Raw genomic sequence first — 26,252 nt, 5'->3', positions numbered from 1 at the left:
TTGATTGCTAGAAATATTCAATGTTATTTTTTTCTGAAAAAAGAAATAGCATAATATTAAGTAAGATTATATAAAGATCAAAATGATGTCACACGTTACATTTCTATATTAAACTATTCAGGAAAATTAAACAGTTGAAAAGTATGTAAAAATAATACTTGTAGGAGAATCAACTAACAATTGTCTACTAATGTATGGAATTTCACGAGAATGCTCTGCAAAACAAAGTCATACAATTCATTGAAAATTTGTCGAAATGCATGAAATATATATATATAGTAAAAATATTTCGTGACAGATTACTTTTGGCACATCACTGTAGCTGTGGATGACAGACAATTCATTTCTGGCAGCTGAATTGACAACAAATAGGACTTACTGACTACTTCCACAAACCTCAAACATTATACAAATGATTGAGCAAGGTCACATATTATTAGCCAGTCAGATTGTTTTCTGGAGTAATGGCCCTTGATTTGTGCAAAATGTGCCTGGTTGATCAATATATCTAATAGTATTATTACATATGACTAACAGTATCTCTGAGCTTTTTTCGACGTAATGTGCCTCCATGCAGTTCCACGCTTTGAATACTTTCATTTCTTTGATGTTGAAACTTCCTCAACTATTCTTTTAGGCCAGATCTGAATTTAAAAGGGCCACCATCAGATAGCCTTTTGATATGCATCAGTTACAAGTTTTCCAAATCATTATGTTATTCATTATTATGTGTCGTAAGTATATTGCCTGCGTTGTGCCCTCCGCCATCTTGTCCTTCAAGTTGCAATATGTATACATATTATATGAATACTGTGTTATCCTATATGCTGTGTTGCATTTGGAATAAATAAATTGAAATTGAAATTGAAATTGATAGGCCTACTCATTACACAAGTAGTCCTTTTACCTGTATATAAAAAGTAATTTGATCAAAATGAGCATTATTCATAATGTAGGCTTCAAAGACTATAAATTAACCAGGAATTTTTTCCTTGTTTCAAAGTTTTGAAAGAGGCTTATTTGTAAGATAGTATTTCTTAATTTATGAGAGTAAAAAAAAACAAAACAATTTGCAGTCAAAGAGAAATATGTAGTACATGTGTTGTGATTTTTTTCTTATTGACATTACATAGAGACATACGAAATGGACTCAAGAAAGAGATAGAAGAACTACAACAGAAATATACTGGATTTCTACCTGGTTTAGCCATTTTGCAGGTAAGAAGACTCTTTACCCTAATTGCACTTGTTGTTAGTGAGGTAGCCACCAGCTACTACAAGGTGACTCCTCCTCAAAATGACCCTGGCTGTTCATAAGGGGTCAGATAAACCCATCAAACAAACAATAGCTATTATAAAAAACCAAATTTGCCTAAACATACCTACAGTAACAGCTTGCATTGACAGCAGTCAGATTTTTAAGATTAAATGAATCAAGTACATGTATACTAAAAACTTAAAAAAAAAACTTTGTCTGACTGTCTATGTGAATACATTAACTGGTATACCTGAGGCCCAAAGTAGTCAATTTTGCTATTTGCTTGAAGAGAAGTGTGTTTAATTCAATGAGTAAGGCCAGTTTATGGTTGCTCACAATTTGTTACATCCAACTGCGAAAAGAAATGCCCACATTTACAAATACTGTTTTGCCTGCAGTATGGCTCAGTTACGATCAAATTTGTTTTAAAAATATGTTGATCAACTTTGGAGATTACAGAGTTATGGTTTCTTTGGCAGTATGCTTCAGTGAGGTAGCACTATAAATCGGCAAAAGATCCGGCCTATCACAAGGAGACATAACACATACATACCACAGCCTTCCAAAACATACATACGCACTCACCACACGCATGCATGCAAATTGCCCGCATGTGAGGCCATCCTTAAATGACCTCAGCTGTTGATAGGACGTTAAACAAATAAAACCAAACCAAATACAGTTATATGTTATTAACCTCTATGCTCTTCTTTGACCATGGCCCATGTGTCTTTGGCAATGAAGTTCAGCGTTTCTCCTTAGTCTGGAATATATGAAGGTATCCAATTTTGCAGTCAGGTAATTTGTTGCATATATCTTCATTGTAGGTTGGAGGCAGAGAAGATTCCACTGTATACATTGGCCAGAAAGTAAAGAATGCTGCTCTTGTAGGGGTCAAGGCTGAACACATCAAGCTTCCACGAAGTTCTACCCAGGAACAGGTACAGTAGGTCAAGGTCACTCAAGTCCATTATAGTGTCTGAATGTTAATTGCATCCAACTCCCAAATGCTTCCACCCAGGACAGGGTAGGTCAAGGTCACTTATATTCAGCTCTTATGGACTTCCTCCAGACCAATCTAGGTCAAGGTTGACTAGCTATGTCTAAACCCCCTAGACTTCAACCCGATGTGAGGTACTAGACAATAGGCTAGTCACTTAACCAGTCCACCAAATATTAGGCAGGTCAAGGTCACTCACAGCTTTCAAAGACCTCCCCCAGGCCAATGTAGGCAAAGGTCACCCATGTCCCTCCAGGGCAATGTCATCTTTGTCCAAGTCCCCCAGACTTCCACTCAATATGAGGTAGGTCAAAGTCACTCAACTCCGATTCTAACAGAAGTAATTTGGTGACTCGCATCCAACCCCCCAAAATAAAAGCCAAAGGTTATTCAGAGAAACTGAACTTTTTGCCTGTTTATTGTTCTTTCCAACATATATTGTCTGTCTGTTTGAGGCATAACTCACAAAACTTTTCACGTTAATTGAAAGAAAGGTGGAATAGAGGAGTGCATGTAAAATGAAGTATAATGAATTAATTTGAATATGAGCACTCTAAAACGTGGTGTAGGGTTTCTTACTGATAGGTTCTGCCAGGTCTGTGTTACTGAAAAAAAACATACTGCTGATCCTGTAGGTGTTTTAGCAGTTAGCTTATAACTGTGATATCTGAAATAACAAATCATGTCTATATACCGGTAGATACATAATATATAGTCATGTACAAATGAATGGGTCTGTCGGCATTCCACACTGGACAGGTATTTTTTCATCTTACAGCTTAAGGTCAACATGATTATACTTGTGTATGTATGTGGTCACAGTTTATAATTGATTATCTTTATTATTTGATAATTAATTATAGCAGCTAGATCTAATTAGCCTTTAGAGATATATTACAGTACTTACCTCTCTTCCAAGAATGTGAGACTTGGCAGTTTTCCTTCAGATCAATGTACTACACTAGTGAATACATTTCATCCATTGTGTTTCATGAATAGATACAATTGTATGTAACTCATTGAATCACAAATGAAGAAGAAAGACAATTTTTGCCCGTATATTCATGAACTCCACCTATGACAGAGAGGAAAAGGTGACACAATTAATTTCAGTGTTGTTATGTATGACAGGTGACCTCAATGTGTCCCCAGCTGAATACATTAACAGCTGAAACGTACAAGGTAGACACTGATCTAGATACCGGAAACATCATTACAACAGTACAATAAAAAAGAGTGAGAAGGGGATTTGTTTCTGGGACACAATACTATATTGTCCTACGACAACATTAGATACAATTATTATATATATTATCATAATTCCAAGCCAACATAGTCATACCCCCCGCAACGAAGTTAGGGGGGGTATACTGGAATCAGGTTGTCCGTCCGTCCGTCTAGACACCACGATGTACCGGCTACTCCTCCTAAACTACTGATCCGATTTCAACGAAACTTCATGGCAATAATCCTTATACATTGTAGATGTGCGTTATCTATATCACGTTGTAATTTTCTGGTTACCATGGTAACCAGGGCACAAAACTTAGTTTTTTGGGCGAGTTTGTAGATGCAACGATGTACAGGCTACTCCTCCTAAACTACTTATCCAATTTCAACGAAACTTCATGACAATAACCCTTATACATTGTAAATGTGCGTAATCTATATAACATCATAATTTTTTGATTACCATGGTAACCAGGGCACAAAACTTAGTTTTTTGGTCTACTCTTATGGTTACCATGGTAACCAGGGTACAGAACTTAGTTTTTTCATGACAATTATCCTTATACATTGTAGGTGTGCGTAATCTATATCACGTCGTAATTTTTTGGTTACCATTGTAACCAGGGCACAAAACTTAGTTTTGTGGGCGAGTTTGACGCAACGATGTACCGTCTACTTCCCCTAAACTACTTATCTGATTTCAACGAAACTTCATGACAATAATCCTTATACATTGTAGATGTGCGTAATCTATATCACGTCGTAATTTTTTGAATAAATCCCATTCACACTTTACCTTTCTCATAATCTTTTTAATTTTGTCTTTGTTATAAATTGATCAATTGAAAAGATTTTCTCATGTGAAATCATTTCATAATGTCATGTACAACAATTTATTCATAATATAGATAAAAAAAAAGAATAAGGGTAACCAAGAAAACTGAATACGACTAAGTGAGATTTAACTGTATATCTCGTTTATTGTATAAATGAACACATAGTAACGATGGGGGTTGCAGGAGCGGGGGGTATGAGTTGGCCCTCTGGACGACAGTTCTAGTTTTGTTTTAATGCTATATACATTTAGTTATAGCTTGGTTTCTTCAATTAGGAGTGGTAAAAATTCCGTTTCCTAAAAATAGTTTCCTTATTTGCTACAATCCATTAAGGATTTCAATTGCTTAATATGCACAATACCTTATCCAAACTTCCCCATAATGTAAATGGGGTTTTTTCTTGTCATGATGAAGGAGTGCAAATTTTGATGATGATGCTGAATCGTTAATGATATCCCTGTTGGTTTCTCAGAAAGACCATCAATGTAAAATGTATTACAACAACTATATACTCGGACCACATAGGGTGTTCAATGTCATATGACAATTTTGTACAATTTTATCCTATTTCATTTTTGGGGTGATCATGAAAAGCAGGGATTTGGGGTATTTTTTTTTTATATATTGATGATGTTAACATCTTCGAAAATGAATTTATAATTACTTCAAATTATGTTCACACCTCCAGAAAACAATATATTTTACATGTTTTTTTCAGCTTTATATGGCCTGAACCAAAACTTGTTTGGGGGAAATATTGTTGATAAGGACTTTTTCGATTTTTTTTTAGCTCAAGTTGATAAATATCACAGCAATTGCATTTCAACAGTTGTCATTTTGTACTTCATGAAAATAATCATTATAATCTTGTAAGCTATGAAATGGAAATCTGACCATTGAGTCACTTTAAATTGACCTCTAAAATTGTACACACTTTCATTGAGCAATGTAAGTTACCATATTATGCCTTGATTAACTCATTTGATGAGAGCATGTGATGATATTTTATTCCTGTTTTGAATTTCGGTGGCTGAGTGGTTAAGGTGTCCCAACACACAATCACTAGCCCTCCACTCCTGGGTTGCGAGTTCGAAACCCACTTCGGGCAGTTGCCTGGTAATGACCGTAGGGCAGTGGTTTTTCTCCGGGTACTCCGGCTTTCCTTCCACCTCCTAAACCTGGCTTGTCCTTAAAAACTGACCCATAAAAGGACGTTAAACAAAATAAAAGTATTTTAACTGTACGTTTTATTCCAGTTTTGTATTTAATAACTTGCTTTAGATTTCTTATAGAACAGTACATCCTATACATATACACTGTAATGTCTTAATTTATTTGATGGCTGATGAATTCTATTTTCATACTTCTACATGTAGTTGTTATTTTTGAGATTGTGCTGCAGATTTTGTGTAGTTTTGAAATTCCATTTTCATGTTATTTTCATTAATTTAAAAAACATAGATTAATCAACTGTCATATGTGACCTAATTTATTGCCTCCATTGGAAGTTTACATGTGACAGAATTGACTTTACTTTCATATTAACGTAAATGATGTTCTCTTATTTATGGAGAATGTTTTTGTGGGATTCAATATAACTACTGGCATTGGTAGATATTTGTTGTTCGTAGCATTCAAAATGTGTGCTGATCTGTATATTAATTATTTCTTGTTATATATAGGTGCTACAAGCTGTCGATAAGCTCAACAATAACCCATCAATTCATGGTGTCATTGTCCAGGTAAGTTCATCAGCTCATCAAATATGTGTACGTGGTATACTGTTAAATTATCATTTTTTGTGAGTTTTCGATTTTTACTTACAGTAAATCACTTAGATTTCTTCTTGAATACTTTATTTCGCGAACTAACTTCTTCAAACATATTTGGCCTCCGTCCAAAGGTGTTATTCTCGTACAAATAATCATAAAAGACTTGGATTCACGATTTACTCTCCTCACATATTTATGCGAAAAAAAAACCATAGGAAATATAAGTGATTTACAGTATATCATGCTTATTCTTAGCCCAGGTGTTCATATGTCCGCAAATTACCTTTGCCACAATTTTTTATAGCATGAAATTAATTATTGTACAGTTTCTTGTTTCGTAAATGCACGTTATATCCCCATGATTTCCATTAAAACAGTGCTGATTTTGATCACAGACTGAACAACTTGCAGTTTGAAATGCTACTGTGTTATACTTGTATTGTATATGAACATTCTCAGAGCTATGTCTTCAGTTTAATTTCAGTGCATCTGTGTCAGTTGATTTCAAATTCAACGATACTATATTCGGTGAAATAAAGTACCTATGAAATAGAGCGTTTTACAAAAACAACAAAATCTAAGTGCCACTAAAATACCAGATTGGACAGTAAAGTTCCCTGGTTTTTCACCATTAGATTACTTTTCAGATGTAATTTTGACGTCAGATCAACTTTTAGATCTAATTTTGATGTCAAATCAACTTTTTAGCCCACCATCATCAGATGGTGGGCTATTCAAATCGCCCTGCGTCCGTGGTCCGTCGTCCGTCCGTCCGTCCGTCCGTCCCTCCGTCCGTCCGTAAACAATTCTTGTTATCGCTATTTCTCAGAAAGTACTCAAGGGATCTTTGTCAAACTTCATATGTAGGTTCCCCTTGGTGCCTAGTTATGCATATTGCATTTTGAGACCAATCAGAAAACAACATGGCCGACAGGCAGCCATCTTGGATTTTGACAATTGAAGTTTGTTATCGCTAATTCTCAGAAAGCACTAAAGGGATCTTTCTCAAATTTCATATATAGGTTCCTCTTGGTGCCTTGTTATGCATATTGCATTTTGAGACCAATCGGAAAACAACATGGCCGACAGGCAGCCATCTTGGATTTTGACAAATGAAGTTTGTTATCGCTAATTCGCAGAAAGCACTGAAGGGATCTTTCTCAAATTTTAAATATAGGTTCCCCTTGGTGCCTAGTTATGCATATTGCATTTTGAGACCAATCGGAAAACAACATGGCCGACAGGCAGCCATCTTGGATTTTGACAATTGAAGTTTGTTATCGCTATTTCTCAGAAAATACTGAAGGGATTTTTCTCAAATTTCATATGTAGGTTCCCCTTGATGCTTAGTTATGCATATTGCATTTTGAGACTAATGGGAAAAACAACATGGCCGACAGGCAGCCATCTTGGATTTTGACAATTGAAGTTTGTTATCGCTATTTCATAGAAAGTACTGAAGGGATTTTTCTCAAATTTCATATGTAGGTTTCCCTTGATGCTTAGTTATGCATATTGCATTTTCAGACCAATCGGAAAACAACATGGCCGACAGGTAGCCATCTTGGATTTTGACAATTGAAGTTTGTTATCGCTATTTCTAAGATAGTATTGAAGGGATCTTTTTGAAATTTCATATGTAGGTTCCCCTCGGTGCCTAGTTATGCATATTGCATTTTGAGACAAATCGGAAAACAACATGGCCGACAGGCAGCCATCTTGGATTTTGACAATTGAAGTTTGTTATCGCTATTTCTCAGAAAGTACTGAAGGAATCTTTCTCAAATTCCATATATAGGCCCCCCTTGGTGCCTAAATCTTAAATGTTATATAGGTTTCCCTTGGTGCCTAAATCTTAAATTTTATATATAGGTTTCCCTTGTTTGAAAAGTACTAGAGGTTTCTTCTGAATTTACACAGATTAGTAAGACTTAGAAGAAGAGAAAAGTAGGGAAAAGATCAATCTGACATGGAACCAATGAAGAACATTCAATGGTGGGCGCCAAGATCCCTCTGGGATCTCTTGTTAGATCTAATTTTGATGTCGAATCAGCTTTTCAGATCTGATTTTGACGTCAAATCAACTTTTTAGATCTAATTTTGATGTCAAATCAACTTTTTAGATCTAATTTTGATGTCAAATCAACTTTTCAGATCTGATTTTGATGTCAAATCAACTTTTTAGATCTAATTTTGACGTCAAATCAACTTTTTAGATCTAATTTTGATGTCAAATCATCTTTTTAGATCTAATTTTGACGTCAAATCAACATTTTAGATCTAATTTTGATGTCAAATCAACTTCGTAGATTTAATTGGACCTCAGATTAGTATGCAGGCACTTAAACAGACAATGCAATTGTATATGTGTGTATACATATTATAACACCAAGGTGATACATACTGTATATTTTAGGGAAAAGAAAACTGTATATTCTAACAGCCTAAGGAGAAATCACTGTATAATTAGTGTACCATTGTAGTAAACTAGAGATCTGTTTTGTTTTATAATCCAGACTTCAGTGTATAGTTACAAAAATTCAGTGTTTAATTATCAAATTTTCAGTTACCACTGGACTCAGAGAATGATATAGACGCCCATCAGGTGACCAACACTATACTGGAGTGTAAGGATGTAGATGGGTACGTCATTGACAGACATTTATCATAAACCTGATATTCTAATGACAAAATTTTGTTCTCAGGCAAACTTTTGTTAAATATTTAACCCAATTCTCTGTAGACAGAAAATATCATTCTCTGTCAAACTTTTGTTTGTGCAACTAAACTTAAGACTGTAGACAAAATATCAGTCTAACTTTTGATCGATATTCAATGCCATTCACGTTACTAAATTTTACTAATTACTTATTAAAAGTCAGCAAGAGAGGTAAAATTTTGTCTATAATGATTATTATAGACACAATTTTACCTCTCTTGCTAACTTTTGATAAGTAATTGGTACATTTCTTTATATCAGTAGGTCTGAAGTTAAAATACAATACTTCAGTCGAGCAATATAAGATAAAACCCCTGTGAAGTAAAAGTTTTTACGATTTAAGATTTATTTATTGTTGTTGATATAAGGTTGCACCAGGTAAACGCAGGAAAGCTTGCCCGCGGTAACCTTGATGGCTGTATACTGCCTTGTACGCCGCGGGGATGTCTGGAACTTATCAAGCGTTCAGGTATAAAAAAAATAGTCTTCAGGTTCCTAAAAGGTATTTATCAAACACTCTAAAACGTTATTTTTTTTTACCGTGAGATATTTTATCAGTCTTCAGCTTGCAAAATGAATCGATCAAACATTTCAAAATGTTATTTTTTTTACCAATAGATAATTTGTGATGAATTGCCAATTCATCACAAATTATCTATCGGTAAAAAAAATTATTGGTGTTTGTATACCACTAAGTGTGTTTAATGTTTTAAGAGTTATGGGTTGATAAGATTGATGTATTATATACCTGTATAGTTTAGGATTAAATTGACACCAAGAGGGAGACTTTATTAATAGCAGGCAGGCAGGCTGGCACACAGCTAAGGAGTTGACCTTAAAGGTCACGGGACCTGTCACTGTTACAGGGCTGGCCTCCCATACATTGTACACCTGAAATTAATGGGTGAGGGTGACCAGTGTTACGTACAACGTGGAAAGGGAGTGTATCTGTAGGATTGAAACAATTTGGTCCAAAGTTTGTCTGAAGCAATCTTGATTGTAGGAAAAACAATGGGACCTGACCCACCTCCCCAAAATGGCAAACTCTGTGAAATCCTTTTTCTTCTATAAAAATGTAGAGTGTACGTTTTATAACAATATCGAGAAGGTGGGTGATACAGATCCTCTAGGCCTCTTGTTTCTGAGGTAAATAAAATCCCTCCCAGGTGTTGTTATGGTTATGACGGACGGTGCCCGGTGCAGATTTGAAACGGTATGTTGTATATAAAGTGGAAAAAACTTTTGAATAGAAAAATCAAATGGCATGTTTTGTATTCTGGAAACCTCCGAGTCACATTACAGTTTCAAGCATAGTTGATTAAGATCAAATGAGAAGATGACTATATTTTATAATCTACCGTCAAGGTCAAAGACAAAGGCAAAGGTCAAGGTAAAATGACTAACCTCTAATTAATTAGGCTGATTTCAAATGATGATGGCTTGAATTAGAATTTAGATCTTACAATCGTTGCATTACCATTACATGACCAAAAGTCAAGGTCACTTGCAGGTCAAAGTTGAACGATCAATACGTTGTTATGATACTATGAAGCACAGTTGATAGGACTCGAGCGAGGAGCTGCTCAACCTAAGGTCAAGTTACATTGCTTTACTTCCTGGTAAATGATCCTTCGTCCCCGATTAAATCTTGCGACTATAAGATCTGGAATCTCTGGTAACACAATATATGTTTGATTTATTTCATCACCAGGTCAGAGTATTGAGGGTAAGACGGCTGTGGTCCTGGGCCGGAGTATGATCGTGGGGTCTCCCATGTCCAACCTCCTCACCTGGAATCATGCAACTGTTACTGTGTGCCACTCAAAGACAAAAGACCTACCAAATATTGTGAGTATATCTTAAACATATTATTTCCCCGCCATGAAATGGGGGGGCATATAGTGTTACCCATGTCTATACTGTCCTGTCCCAATGGAATGTGTATCTAGCATGATAATTCAGTTGGTAGAATATATGGACAAATGTAACCTAAGTTAAAGATCTGAGGTCTGTAGGCAGGATGGTTGATAACATCGACTATACTGTATATGCTGTGGTGTTTGTAAGACAATTGCTTTTCATAACTTATGATGATCTGCCCTGATGTTGTTCAGTGAGGTAGCCACCTGCTACAGCAAGGAACATGTTGCCACAAAACTCACCAGCTATTGAAATGACTGTCAATATACAGATCATTAAAAAAGTTTACCAAGAACTTTTTAGGTCACCTAAGACAAAGATGTCCTATATTGCGATCCCCTTTTGTCTGGCGTGGTGCGTCGTAAACAATTTACGTTTTCAACTTCTTCTCAATTACCAACAGGCCCAGAGACCTGTTATTGGGTCTGTAGCATGCTGGGATGAAGGGCTACCTAGTTTGTTCAAATTCATTAATTACCTTGACCTTCATTCAAGGTCACAGGGGTCAAATATGCTAAAATCTTTAAACAACTTCTTCTTGATAATCAAAAGGTCCAGAGACCCAGTATTAAGTCTGTAGCATGCTGGGATAAAGGGCTACAATGTTTGTTCAAATGGACGACCTTGACCTTCATTCAAGGTCACATGGTTCAAATTTGCTAAAATCTTTAAACGACTTCTTCTTTATAACCAAAAGGCCTAGAGACCCAATATTAGGTCTGTAATATGCTTGGATAAAGGGTTTACCAAGTTTGTTCAAATGGAAGAACTTGACCCTCATTCAATGTCACAGGGTTCAAATATGCTAAAATCTTTAAACGACTTCTTCTTTATAACCAAAAGGCCCAGAGACCCAGTATTTAGGTCTGTAGCATGTTGGGATGAAGGGCTACCAAGTTTGTTCAAATGGATGACCTTGGCCTTCATTCAAGATCACAGGGGCCAAATGTGCTAAGATTTATCAAAACTCAGATGACCGTTAAGGGCCATCTGCCTCTTGTTTATTGTTAAGATGATAATTCATTGAATTGGTGGTTATATTAAGATCCTTTTGGGATCCCTTTGTTTTTAAACAAGACATGTCTGTCCCGTCATGTCTCGTTGTGTCCTGTCCTGATCCAATGTAACTTGCTATTCTCAGGAACTGCTGATGCGATCCTCACCAAATTGTGTGTCATGGGGGTGTCAAGTGGCACCGGGGCATCAATGTCTTGCGGCCATTTTCTAGTTTTTGCATATTATGACAAGAACTTGTTTATTATGTCCATTGATTCAACAGATACATCATGTGGTGTTATTTCGGGGAAAAGAGCTAAAGAAAATGCAAATGGCTGAAAATTTCTTGATGTTATTTGTTGATATTTGTTCAGGTCAAATCAGCAGACATTTTGGTGGTTGCTGTCGGAAAGACTGAGTTTGTAAAAGGTGACTGGATAAAACCAGGAGCCATTGTGATAGACTGTGGCATCAACTCAGTGCCTGGTAAGTCCTTAGCATCTACCAATATAGTACAGTCAAACTTGTAATAGCGGACACCTTTATATAGCGGACACCTGTCCATAACGGACACTTCCAGGAATCCCCAATGAAAATCACTATATAAATATCATGTATATAGCGGACACCTTCCTAATGCGGACAGCGGACACTTATTTTTGTCCGTAAAGTTGTTAAAAATTCCGTATAACGGACACGTGAAACCATAGCCGTGTTGATATTTGTGTGTAAAACGTTTCTAAATAACAAGCAAAGCCTTAATTACTCAACTCCCCTGGCAGCAATGCTAACTTAGGAAGCCACTTCATCAGTCACTAATTGTCCTGTTACCTGTAAGTTGCTGTAACAATGGGCAGTAATTACAAGACAGTGACCGATCGCCATCGGCAGAGGTGTTTGTTTACTCAACCGGTGACAGCTAAGCTTAGCCATTCAACCATAGCCTAGACAACAAGAATGGTCAGGGGGTAATTAAATCATTATCAAGACCAACAAAAGAGGGACAAAGCAATAGTGATGTCTGTCATAATTGTTTCACTTACAAAATCAACCGTATGCAAATCTGACAGGGCAGGCACATGGTTGTCAGCCGCCATTTTCTCACACTCGGAACTCCTCGGAATATGACTACGTAACCTATCAAGAACAGCCGAAGAGTTCCGAGTGTCTTTGTATACACTATACTAATTTACTGAACCAGAAAACGGTATTTATTAAATTAAATCCCTAACATGGATTTCAGAAAATATGTCTCAAAATAAATGCTTAGGGATTATAATTATCAGAGGAAAATGCACTTTCATTTATAAAGAGTTAATGTTGTAATAGAAAAGATATTTCAAACATATTTATTTTCCAAAATATTGAGGATTAATGAAAATTGTTTTACTATGATAAGAATTACCTTTACATTTTTGACTATGTTGAGTATTTGTCTGAATAGATATTCAGTATAGTATGATATTGTGAAGATTGGTTTAAAAACTATAGGCTTAATATAAATTATTAAAAATATCAACTTCAATTTTTGTGTCAGATGAATGATTGAAAATTAATTAAGCATTTATCTTTAAATATTTGTCTTTTATTCATTTGTTTAAGTGTTTAAATATAATAAATCAGGAGACATATAGTGTACTATAAACAGACTTTGGTTTGTTTCTTCGTTTATAAGGGACATAACTCGTTGAACCTCTATATAAAGGACACCTCTCTATAAAGGACACTTTTGTCTTGTCCCTTAGGTGTCCTTTATAGACAGGTTCGACTGTAGATATATTATAGTTTAATTCCTGGACTTAGTACTTCGTAATGCACTTTTGTGAAGATAAAGATGATGGCCTCTAACTTATGAGAAATCGTTAAACAAAACACTGCACATTGGGAAACTCTTGTTTTAATTATTTACAATTTTATACTTTCACATTATTTTTCTGAAGATGAAACCAAGAAGTCTGGGAAACGCCTGGTCGGTGATGTCGAGTTTGCCACAGCTAAGGAAGTGGCAGGATGGATATCTCCTGTCCCTGGCGGAGTGGGACCCATGACTGTCGCCATGTCGCTCAAGAACACTGTTGACCAGGCCAGAAAAGCTTGGGAGAAGGCTGAGGTGAGATTACAGTTCAAACTGATCATAAACTGTGTCTTGTATCTGTCTCATGGCCAAATGTCCGGGTATATATCTTTAGTTGCATGAATGAGAATAAATTAGTCTTGTAACAACAATTGATAGAGAGTAGGGTTATGGAGTCTGTAGGAATGAAGATTTGTGTTCCCGTTATATATTTAAAACAGCGGAGTGTTACATGGCCAATGGGTCTCTTGCTTTTTTTTGCTTTTTTTCCCCTTCTTTTGAAAAGAATGGAAATAAATTAAATATGAATAAGCAGTATTTTAATTAACTCAATATAATATCATATTTATCAATACATAGTCAGTCATTATGAAATTTCTAATTAACTCATCATAATATCATTTTATGCATATATTTATCAATACATAGTCATTGTGATACCAAAAGATGAATCACTGTATTTCCTACCTATGATACTGTAGACCCATGGTTCTTACAGAAATAAACACCTCTTCTCATTTCCTTGTGTTGTAGAATGCCAGGAAATGGTCCCTTTCGCTCAATCCACTGACGCTAAAGAGACCTGTCCCCAGGTAGGCATTCCAGTTTTTACGAATTTCTCTATCATGTAGTTCCTTCACTATGATGGAGTACATATATGTACAGTATCTTCACTAGGATTAATGTGCAATCATTCTTAAGCATTGATGTCAATTTTTTTTAGTTTCATCGGGGTATGAACAAAATTTTGTTTGCAAACTGTATGAATCCGCATAGCCGTATTGTGACGTCACATTTTTCGTGCCATTTTCAGATTTTTTTTTCATAGAGGTATGAAAAAAAAATGTCAACCAATCAGAAAGCCGCATTTGGCGTACAATGAATGGAAAATTAATTCGCATTTGGCGTACAATGAATGGAAAATTAATTATTCCTGTTTTGAAACGAGTATCGGTAGATCATTTTGGCACGCTGTTAACACTGTGTATAACTCCTTTATGTTTTAGTGATATAGAGGTGGCTCAGTCCCAGACTCCAAAGAACATCGAAACAATCGCACGGGAGATAAACCTTCTGTCAGATGAGGTGGATCTGTACGGCAAGAAGAAAGCCAAAGTTTCACTACAAGTTCTTAATCGGCTTAAGGACCAGAAAGACGGCAGATATGTGGTAGTAACTGGGTAGGTGTCTCTGTGTGTACACTGTGTATGTCACCTCCATGTATGTACAGCTGCTAGTCATTTTGCAGCAAGGGAGAAGCAGACGTCCCAATATAGAATCTTCCATTTGTATGTACAGTATTTTTTTATACATACATTATTCACCAAAATTATCAGTATCCTACTCTAAATTTTATATTTCCTATATTGTATGTTCTTCACGGCTAGTATTACTGAATGCACATTTATACATATAATCATTGTCGTAGGTTAATTATCTTGGAAATTTGTCCTGTACAAGCCTGCTTAGGGGGAAATTTCCTAAAACATTGAAGAAACATATACAGAGGCTATTGTGATCGATGACCTTAATTTATCTGGATATTTATTATGTAGGGTTTTGGTACAGAACTTGGTTACAGATTGTCTCAGATTAATATATGGAACGAATTCTTTATAAGTCACCCTGAGTTTTCCTGTCAGTTAAAGGTATGATATATCCTTAAGTCTCTTTTACAGTAAGGCGTAGTAGACAAATATAGATATACATCCCTCAGTCTCTATAATAGAAAGGTACAGAGTGCACATCATTAAGTCTCTCGTACACAGTAAGGTAGAATGTATCCTTGATAGCATATATCTTTAAGTCTCAAGGTTGCAGTAATGTAGCATTAAAATTATCTTCCTTCTTCATTAATGTAGCATACATTCTTAAGACTCTGTGTAATGTAGCATACATCCTAAAGTCTTCCTTTAAGGTAAGATACATCCTTAAGTCTCTCTGTCAAAAGTAACATACATCCTTAAGTCTCTCTCTCCTTGAAAGGTAACATACATCCTTAAGTCTCTCTCTTTCCCTGTAAGGTAACATACATCCTTAAGTCTCTCTTTCCCTGTAAGGTAACATACACCCTTAAGTCTCTCTTTCCCTGTAAGGTAACATGCATCCTTAAGTCTCTGTCAAAAGTAACATACATCCTTAAGTCTCTCTTTCCCTGTAAGGTAACATACACCCTTAAATCTCTCTTTCCCTGTAAGGTAACATACATCCTTAAGTCTCTCTCTCCCTTTAAGGTAACATACACCCTTAAGTCTCTCTTTCCTTGTAAGGTAACATACATCCTTAAGTCTGTCTTTCCCTGTAAGGTAACATACATCCTTAAGTCTCTCTGTCAAAAGTAACATACATCCTTAAGTCTCTCTTTCCCTGTAAGGTAACATACACCCTTAAATCTCTCTTTCCCTGTAAGGTAACATACATCCTTAAGTCTCTCTCTCTCCCTTTAAGGTAACATACACCCTTAAGTCTCTCTTTCCTTGTAAGGTAACATACATCCTTAAGTCTCTCTTTCCCTGTAAGGTAACATACATCCTTAAGTCTCTCTGTCAAAAGTAACATACATCCTTAAGTCTCTCTCTCTCCCTGTAAGGTAACATACATCCTTAAGTCTCTCTTTCCCTGTAAGGTAACATACATCTTTAAGTCTCTCTTTCCCTGTAAGGTAACATACATCCTTAAGTCTCTCTGTCAAAAGTAACATACATCCTTAAGTCTCTCTCTCCCTGTAAATTAACATACATCCTTAAGTCTCTCTTTCCCTGTAAGGTAACATACATCCTTAAGTCTCTCTCTCACTCTGTAAGGTAACATACATCCTTAAGTCTCTCTCTCCCTGTAAGGTAACATACATCCTTAAGTCTCCCTATCACTATTACTGTAAGGTAGTATACATCTTCAGCATTTCCTATACAGTATTACTCCGACACCACTTGGAGAGGGCAAGAGTACCACTACCATTGGCCTGGCTCAGGCCATCGGCTCACAGCTGAAGAAAAATGTGTTTGCTTGTGTCAGGCAACCCTCACAGGGACCCACATTTGGAATCAAAGGTAATTTTACCCCAGTTTTGGTAATGTCAAGATTATGTTTAGGCTAAACTTGTCATCAATCTATTTAAATTTCTTAACACCCCAAAAAAAATTTGATTAAAAGTCCCAGCCATTTGCACTCTTTGTTTTCTATCGCTGCTTATATTAAAGATAAAACATCTTTTGAAATATCCAGAATAATGTAATTAAGGGTTTTTCTGATAAAATATATATCTGACCCCAGATGACTCGTAGAAGGGTCTTCAGAAATATTGTGTCAATGCATGAGTGGTCCTAGTAGATGAAAACTATTGCTTCCGCATCAGGGGGTTTCCTGTGAAAAAAAAAAATCTATTTGTAGTCCCTTTAAAAATAATAGGAGTCCTGGGATGAGATAAAAAATTTCTTGAATAGCCCTGATAAAAAAAGTCAAGAAATAAGAGTCAAGTCAAGATGATGATTTCAATACTGATCACCAGGTGGCGCTGCCGGAGGGGGATATTCCCAAGTGATTCCCATGGAGGAGTTCAATCTCCATTTAACTGGTGACATTCATGCCATCACCGCTGCCAACAACTTACTTGCTGCCCAGATCGAGGCCAGAATGTTCCATGAGAGTACTCAGAAGGACGAAGCCCTGTATAATCGCCTTGTCCCAAATAACAAAGGAAAACGTGCCTTTTCTAAGATCCAGCTTGGTCGACTTAAGGTAGGTTTTCACTGTTAACAGTTTTACATCATATATTAAACATGATCAGAATATTGTATTAACTTTCATCACGGTACATGAACTCAAAAAAGCTTATACTTCTACAGTGCTGTAACATGGTTGCGTCCCTACCTAAAATGTATCTAAAAAAAATTCATTTAAGCTTTGTTAGGTCATCTGACCCAAATGGGTCAGGATGACCTATAGCCATCGTGCTTCGTCCTGTCGTCGTCCGCCGTGCGCCGTCCGTAAACTTTTTCTTTCAAAACGCTACTCCTCCTTAACCCTTGGGTGGATTACTTCCAAATTTGGTTTGAAGCATCATCTGGGAAGGGCAATCATATTTTCTATAAATGAGGCTGGTCTGACCCCTGGGGTCTGAGGGGCGGGGCCCCAAAAAGGGAACTTTGGTGAATATTTACTATAAAATCCTACTCCTCCTTTACCCTTAGGTGGATTACAACTAAATTTGGTGTGAAACATCATTGGGGGAGGGCGGTCATATTTTATATAAATGAGGCTGGTGTGAGCCCTGGGGCCAGAGGGGTGGGGCCCCAAATATGGAACTTTTGTGAATTTTTGCTATAAAATCCTACTCCTCCTTTACCATTGGGTGGATTACAACTAAATTTGGTGTGAAACATCATTTGGGGAGGGTGGCCATATTTTATATAAATGAGGCTGCTGTGACTCCTGGGGCCTGATGGGCGGGGCCCCAAAAGGGGAACTTTGTTGAATTTTTGCTATGAAATCCTAATCCTCCTTAACCCTTTTGTGGATTTCAACCAGATACGGTTTGAAACATCATTGGGGGAGGGCGATCATATTTTATATAAATGAGGCTGGTGTGACCCCTGGGGCCAGAGGGGCGGGGCCCGAAAAGGGGAACTTTGATGAAATTTTGCTATAAAATCCTACTTCTCTCTTACCCTTTGGTGGATTAATACCAAATATGGTGTGAAACATCCCTTGGGAAGGGCGGTCATATTTTATATAAATGAGTCTTGTCTGACCCATTGGGACAGAGGGGCATGCCCCAAAAATGGGAACTTGGCTAAAATTTTGCTTTAAGATGCTGCTCTTCCTGGATAAGCTAAATGGATAAAAACCATAATTTATGGTAATAATGCTGGATAGAGGGGTGTGTCCCTGCTGTAAGTGTAAGTGTTTGTCAGATGACCGTTAGGCCCATGGGCCTCTTGTTCTCTGTAAAAGACGGTTGTTACCAAAATTCCTTGTTATTCCTTGGTATTTGACCCAGATTTGTTTCAGTATATATTACATCATTTTAATATGACCATAGCTGTTTGTTGTTCAGATATTAAAAATGCAAAACTTTTTTTTAGTATTCAGCCAAATATTATCAAAACCAACTTCAAGTTTATAGGTTTTGTTGATCGGCTGTAGTTTTTGTAGAAACATGCATTTACCCATACTGGTGAAGGTCCACATAGTAAATATGTATGTCCAGATTTAAACGTAACAAGGATCCACATTATGTCTTTGTATATGAGACAAGTATACAGCATTATTGTTACATTCATTAAAGGGCCGCGGTGACTGAGTCGTTTAGGTGTCCCGTCACTTTATCACTAGCCCTCCATCTCGGGGTTACGAGTTCAAAACCCACGTCGGGCAGTAACCTGTTACTGATGGTTTTTCTTCAAGAACTCCAGCTTTCCTCCACCTCAAAAACCTGGCACTTCCTTAAATGACTCTGGCTGTTTATAGGATGTTAAACTAAATAAACCAAAATCATTAAAGATGTCTCTACTCTGTGGAATACATACTTTTTTCACCATACTGTTATGTCTAAAATTGATAGAGAACTTTAAATATCATTAGAATGATACAGAATGGATTCTTTCATTTGTGAGGGGATTTGATTCCAGAACTAGAATACTGATCAAGGTATTGATATAATGTTTTTATTACAGCGACTTGGAATTGACAAGACTGACCCAGATAGTTTGACCCCGGAGGAAATCACCAAGTTCTCCCGACTTAACATTGATCCGTCCACCATTACCTGGCAACGAGGTATTGATTTCCACTGCCTCAGTATCGATGATAGTTTGATATCGGTGAAATTATTGATAGCTATATTAGTAATGATTGTGATCTACTTCTCCGGATTGAGACACGAGATATCGTTAAGAGTCTTATCATCCGGCAATAAAGCTCACTCCAGGTATTAAGTCCACCCCTATATATTACAGTCAGTTAATTAGAACAGCCAAGAAAATAAATCTCTCTACCCTAAAATTTATACACATCCTCCTACATTGAGTGACAGAGATGATTGATTTAAGGATAAATACAATTTATGAAGTCCTCAAAAAAAATCCTAGGTGCGTGGCCTGTTGCTAGTTAACAAATGAAATGATCATTTTTGACCGAGAGGTAAATTGGTCTAATATGATAATTTACAATAATGTACTCTGTCAGTTTTTAAACTTTCGAATGATCGAAAGAGATTTAAATTTGTCAAAATTTTCAAATTTTCAAAATATTCCTGTCAGTACTGGACACAAATGACCGCTTCCTGAGAAAGATCACCGTCGGTCAAGGACCGAACGAGAAGGGCCACACACGAGAATGTCAGTTTGATATTGCTGTGGCGAGTGAAATCATGGCCATTTTAGCTCTAACTACAAGTCTACTTGACATGAGAGAGAGGCTCGGCCACATGGTGGTGTCCAGCGACACTGAGGGTAATCCAGTCAGCGCTGATGACCTGGTAAGTAGGGACAGGGGGTCCTCAGGATGTGTAAAACTTAATTCTGAGTTATCTCCCCTGATTTCTATTTATAGATTTTCCAAATCAAGGCTGCTTTGATTATCACCTTTAAAATTGTGGGACCAGAAATATTTATTTATGAAATAAGGATGGATCTAGAGATTGTGTGAAAGTCTTCAAAAGTCTGACTTAACATTTACAAAATCGTCAATATTTAGTGGGCATGAAAGAACCTGATATACATTCTCATTTGACATACTAATTTGTCCTCATGAATGGAAATGTCACAATTTTTAGCTTGAAGAATAGATTGCAAGCTGATACACTGTACTAACAATAAAAAAAAGATTGATTTAAAGGAAACACTGACAGAGATTTATATAGATGTCTTTATATATACATGTAATGTCCATTTGTCTATTAATAATTTGAATGATTTACTGCACTAGGGTGTGAGTGGGGCACTGGCAGTACTGATGAAGGATGCCATACGTCCTAACTTGATGCAGACACTTGAGGTAAAGTATTTGGTAGCGTTCTTCCAACTTTGTCTTAAAATGTCTCTTCAATTTTACAAACTTTTCACAAGGAAAATTCCTTTAGATTGATTGTTCATTTTTTAATCTGCATATCAAGTGTTAAGGAATATTGAAATAATATAAACAAAAATATTGAATTATTTTACTGATATTTTATTGTAAATTGCTATTTAATTTTTAAATATCTGAAAATCTTGACATGAATAAGTTAAATGTACAGTAGAATGCCACATATCTGAAACACTCAGAGGATATGCAGATATTCAGACATGTGATTGCATAATAACAGGCAATGTAATGTGGTGAACACAGCAGTCCTGGAGAAAATCAAAAGTTCAGATAATATAAAACATTAGGATATTGTGTATATTAATAACTGTATTTATGATTTTCAATTTCAAAAATACTGACAATGTACTGTAACTTCTCAATTGATTAATATATATCAGTAATGACAAAAATGATATTTCTCCTCATAAAATTAGCAAAAATAATTATGCATATCATATTTTATTGGAAAGGTGGCCTACAGTAAATTTAAACAAGCAAAATATTATTTTCTCAGGGAACACCAGTATTCGTCCATGCTGGGCCATTTGCAAATATTGCCCATGGTAACTCCTCCATATTGGCTGATAAGATTGGCCTAAAACTTGTCGGAGAGGACGGAATTGTGGGTAAGCAAGCTATTCGAGTTCTAAGATGATTGAATAACAACATCATTCTTATGGTTGAAGGATTAAGGGTTATTCCATTAAAATATCTACCTGACCCAAGGACTCCACATTAAATCACTTCTATATACATGGTTGGATTGCCTTCCTATTACTTCTATGTAAATTATTAAATAAATTCTATAGGTGGTACCCCTTAACCAAACCTGGAGTCCTGTGGTAGCTATGGGTAAATGTTTTATTGGAAAAGCCCTAAGTGATATATAGATTTAATCAGATTTAATTACAAATTTATGATGATAGGTCTATTCTTGCAGGAAATCTTTGAAATGAGATTTCAAGATATTTAGTATTTCAACATTATCTTTAAATTGTCTGATTGGCTTTTCATCTCTTTCAGTCACCGAGGCTGGATTTGGAGCAGACATTGGGATGGAGAAATTTTTCAACATCAAGTGTCGGTATTCTGGCTTAGTTCCCAATGCTGTTGTACTGGTAGCAACCGTTCGTGCCCTAAAGATGCACGGAGGAGGCCCCACAGTGACAGCTGGGGTACCCCTCCCCAAGGCCTATATAGAGGAGGTAGCTAATGGCTAGGGTTAAAAAGATGTATCAATTAGTATAGTTGATTATAATAGAATTTTATCTTGTTTTAATACTTCACATCCTTCTATGTAAAAGTGTCTTTACTTCTTAATATGAAGAAATGTCAGGCTGCACAGTGGTAACACACTTGCCTTTCACCTAGGCAACAGAGGTTCGATTCCTTGATTGGACATTAAAATGTATATGGTAACCTGCGGGACTATGTGGGTTTTCCCTGGGTACTCTGGTTTTCTACCACAATAACACCCCTTGTGCATTTTCATCCAGGCCAACATGTGTGATTAATATAAGTTGATATAACTTGTTTCGTAATTGTTGTAAAATAGATATCTAAATATGCAGAAAAAGTACCATTTTTTTCTGATTTTGTGCAATATTTGTGCAAGCTCATTTAAAGTTTAGAAAAAGGGTGAATATATGTATAAGAGGTGTTGTTGATCCACATCATTGTTTTGTTGGCTTTAGGCCATGTTATGACTTAACATCATTTAAGACCTTCATCTTTGGTCTAATTACAACTATCCCTCTAGACAACCAGGCAGACTGGTACCGATGTATGGCCTTTACAAAGGTTTTGGAAGTCCATGTTCAATGACCTTGACCTTGGAATGGAGATGTCACTGAAGGTCATGTTGAAACAAAACTAAAAATCCATCAATTACTTTAATTCTAATTAAAAGTGACTTGATCATAATTAACCCTCTTCTGTTGCAGAATTTGGAACTTTTACAAGCAGGTTGTCTTAATTTAGGAAAACAAATAGAAAATGCAAACAAGTTTGGAATTCCTGTTGTAGTAGCCATCAACTCTTTTGTGTAAGTACTTTAACTATCTTTTTAAATTGTGCCATGTTAGAATACCCGGCCAAATGCAAAATTACCTGGCTCAAATAGCAAGGTTAAATTGATGCTATGATGGTTCATTGTTTCTTTTATCAATTTTTTCTGCTTTAAACGACTTGATAGCCCAGACGTATAATGTCCTGATAAGGGGCCATTAACAAGCTGTTATGAATAGATATGAATTTCATTCAAACAACTGGCTTTTGACTTACAATCAAAATAATATCATATGTACATGTGTCAAAACCTGTAACAACTGATATTTAGCCAGTAGCATGTTTTGATGAAGATTTAGGAAGTTTGTACAAATTAATGACCTTGATCCAGTAAATGATGTATAATATGTACCAGTTATAATACAATGTTACTTTGAAGGTCAAAAGTTGAATAAATTTGCCAACAGGATTCAATAACAGGTGAATGATAAAGGCCACTTGTTTTATGAAATAATGATGCATTTGACACTGCAACTTTTCATCCTCATTAATAATTGATATTAATAATTAATTGATTATGTTGTGTAAAATTTTGGTAAATTTATAAGATATATTTTTCTTTGGACAGGACCGACACACCAGCTGAGGTTGCGTTAGTCCAGAAGTTTGCTCGTGATAATGGTGCCTTTGACGCGGTCATTTGTAGTCACTGGGCGGATGGTGGCGCCGGAGCCGCAGACTTGGCTGCAGCAGTCGACAAGGCAACAAGGGAACCAAGCAATTTTAAATTCCTGTATGATGTTAAGGTCAGTATTCATGGTCAATTCATATTCTCCAATTGTCTGATGTAAACTTGTTTTTTTCTTTAAATCTTTTGTCAGATTTACTGATTTCTTTAAAATTTTATATGCTGTCCTGTCAGGAAATGTCTATTCTCCCCAAAAAAGGAAATAATTTTTAGAAATTTTATCTGAAGTTGGAGTTACCTCTCTTGTCTCTGTGCTTCAATTTTGTAGTTGTCTATTGAAGAGAAGATAGAAATCATTACCAAGGAGATATATGGTGCAGACGGTATCGATATCCTACCTGCTGCTCAGGAACAGATTGACCGTTATAAGAGACAGGTAAAAGACAATAGAAGTATGGTTTAAAATTTAACATGATGTAACTTTTGAAAAATTCTTATACAAACGAAATCTCGTCGACAGTATTTTCTATATTGAAATTTCATTCATGCAATTATTTGCTGCCTGTTCAAGGGAAAAATTGACCAGGAACAAATGGTATAACAGAAAATATGATTCTACTCAAAATTTATATACAGAAAATGGAATGGGGCATTCTAAATCAAGGTTAAATCAGGGTAATGTCATGTTATTAAAGTGAGAACTGGGGTAATGACTGAAGAATCATACGATTAGATGAGTCTTCCTACTCATATATATAAATTTGCAGTAATGTCTAAAGTACAATAATTGTGTTACTTTATTATTATTTTCTAAAAAAAATATTTTGTCAGAAAGTTTCCTATATAACTCTTTTGTTTGTAACTAGGGATTCAACGACCTGCCAATTTGTATGGCCAAGACTCACTTGTCACTGTCACATGACCCAAGTAAGAAGGGGGCCCCCAAAGGGTTCACTGTACCAATAAGGGAGGTTCGAGCAAGTATAGGAGCTGGGTTCATCTTCCCTCTTCTTGGAGCTGTAAGTTATAATTTCAATTCAAGTTTATACAGACTTTTGTCATGTACTACTAACAGTCTTTGTTTTCGGTTAAATTCCGACTGAAAATTGACATTAGTTCAAAGCTATATTCTGTTTGTTTCTTATTTCTAAAATTTTAATTTCTTTGAAAATAACTATAACATTAAGTAGTCTAAGCTATTCAGTAATCTTTAGCCTGATATCATCATATGATTTCATGTTCAAGTTTAATACCCATAATCCATGGTTCATCTATCATTTGCAGGAGAAAAAAAAACAATAAGTTTTTTTCTTTAAAAATATTTATTAAAACTTTTTAACAATACAGCTTGAAGACAAACAAATATGAACATAAAATATGATTGTAAAATGTAAAATATTATTACTTGATTTTAGACCACAAACAAACAATGAAAAGTGAGCTTAATGACTTAGTAGATAGATTGATGTGCTTTAACAGGGATTTCAAAATCTGGTCTTTAATGAGACATTGTGATGTATATCCTGATTACAAGTGATGTTCTTCAATAATGTGGCTTGGTTTTCTTTCACATACATGAAATATTATTTTGTTCTTTGTTCTCCCGAATTTTTTGTTTGAAATTGATATATTCTTCTGCTGGAATATTAACAGCAGCTATAGACATCAGTAGAAGATGATTTCTTATGCGTTTCTATATAAGCATTTTGAAGCCTGTGCAAAAAGTGGTCAACTAAAATAAAAATGCTAGATTATCTTAAAAAAGTTACTGTTAACATCGTTGAACATTTGGAAACTATAATGCAGTACAGCACATAATTTTGAAACAGACAGAAAACTCCTGTGTTACAAATGTGTGGAAATTTGAAAAGTCCAAATCGAGGCAAAAATTATAAGAATTTGAAGAGCAAACATAACACTTTAATATGTACAGAATATTTACAGATTCAGTGATATTTGATAAAAATAACATTTTGTCCTGTAGATGAGCACCATGCCCGGACTCCCCACACGTCCTTGTTTCTATGACATCGATATTGACCCTGATACAGAGGAAATTCTTGGACTTTCCTAGTTAAGTGGTCTCTAGCCTTAAAGACTGGACAAGCTTACTATGACAAATGAAGAAACTGACATATTGATATCATCGGAGGCAGGAAAGTAAAGAACTATCATTCATCGGATACATTTGTACTTGGAATATATCTGGATACAGAATGATAATTTTTGTCCGCTTGGTCATTTTTGTGTTGGAATTATTGATGTTTAAAATATTAGCATTTACTTTGAAGTGAATTCAGGACAGTTGGCATTGAACCCATGAGTTTTCAATTTAATGTAATTCAGATGAGCCAGGTTCCACCTGTTTGAATAATTAACAATGACAAGTGTAAAATTAAGTATGGCGCGTCGGGTTATCTCTCAGGGAAACATTTTCCTTAAGTTGTGTATGGTTATACGTAATACTACAGCTGATGATTAATATTTATTTTGTGTTATGTTTAAGGGAGAGGTATGTAATCATGTCTAATGCTGTATAAGCAGAAATTAATTCATTTCACATTCTGTGATTTTCAGCCAGAAACAAAATGTTTTGCTTGTTGTTAATTATCGTTTAATTCAGTATTATTACATTAATATGCATAATCATGCAATTGTTATTAAATAAAATTGCATCAAATTAA

The 26,252-nt window shown here is 35.8% G+C and overlaps 1 protein-coding gene across 1 annotated transcript in view; it reads left to right on the top strand.

Moving 5' to 3' along the window:
* Positions 1 to 26,252, top strand: part of LOC117323000 (C-1-tetrahydrofolate synthase, cytoplasmic-like) — a 26,787-nt gene extending 535 nt beyond the window's left edge. The window contains exons 2-23 of the mRNA XM_033877979.1: positions 1,134 to 1,218; positions 2,086 to 2,199; positions 6,007 to 6,066; positions 8,663 to 8,739; positions 9,184 to 9,284; positions 10,527 to 10,663; positions 12,106 to 12,217; positions 13,672 to 13,841; positions 14,340 to 14,398; positions 14,813 to 14,986; positions 16,719 to 16,855; positions 17,314 to 17,543; positions 19,481 to 19,583; positions 20,066 to 20,283; positions 20,733 to 20,801; positions 21,388 to 21,499; positions 21,897 to 22,078; positions 22,817 to 22,917; positions 23,509 to 23,686; positions 23,897 to 24,004; positions 24,435 to 24,587; positions 25,553 to 26,252. Coding sequence (XP_033733870.1) covers positions 1,134 to 1,218; positions 2,086 to 2,199; positions 6,007 to 6,066; positions 8,663 to 8,739; positions 9,184 to 9,284; positions 10,527 to 10,663; positions 12,106 to 12,217; positions 13,672 to 13,841; positions 14,340 to 14,398; positions 14,813 to 14,986; positions 16,719 to 16,855; positions 17,314 to 17,543; positions 19,481 to 19,583; positions 20,066 to 20,283; positions 20,733 to 20,801; positions 21,388 to 21,499; positions 21,897 to 22,078; positions 22,817 to 22,917; positions 23,509 to 23,686; positions 23,897 to 24,004; positions 24,435 to 24,587; positions 25,553 to 25,642 — 2,770 coding nt within the window. The 3' untranslated portion in view covers positions 25,643 to 26,252. The remainder of the gene's footprint in view (positions 1 to 1,133; positions 1,219 to 2,085; positions 2,200 to 6,006; positions 6,067 to 8,662; positions 8,740 to 9,183; positions 9,285 to 10,526; positions 10,664 to 12,105; positions 12,218 to 13,671; positions 13,842 to 14,339; positions 14,399 to 14,812; positions 14,987 to 16,718; positions 16,856 to 17,313; positions 17,544 to 19,480; positions 19,584 to 20,065; positions 20,284 to 20,732; positions 20,802 to 21,387; positions 21,500 to 21,896; positions 22,079 to 22,816; positions 22,918 to 23,508; positions 23,687 to 23,896; positions 24,005 to 24,434; positions 24,588 to 25,552) is intronic.

This window comes from Pecten maximus, chromosome 3 (genome assembly GCF_902652985.1).
Source record: "Pecten maximus chromosome 3, xPecMax1.1, whole genome shotgun sequence".
Taxonomy (NCBI): domain Eukaryota; kingdom Metazoa; phylum Mollusca; class Bivalvia; order Pectinida; family Pectinidae; genus Pecten; species Pecten maximus.
The sequence above is the reverse complement of the archived record's forward strand: the minus strand, read 5'-3'. Positions and strand labels throughout refer to the sequence as shown.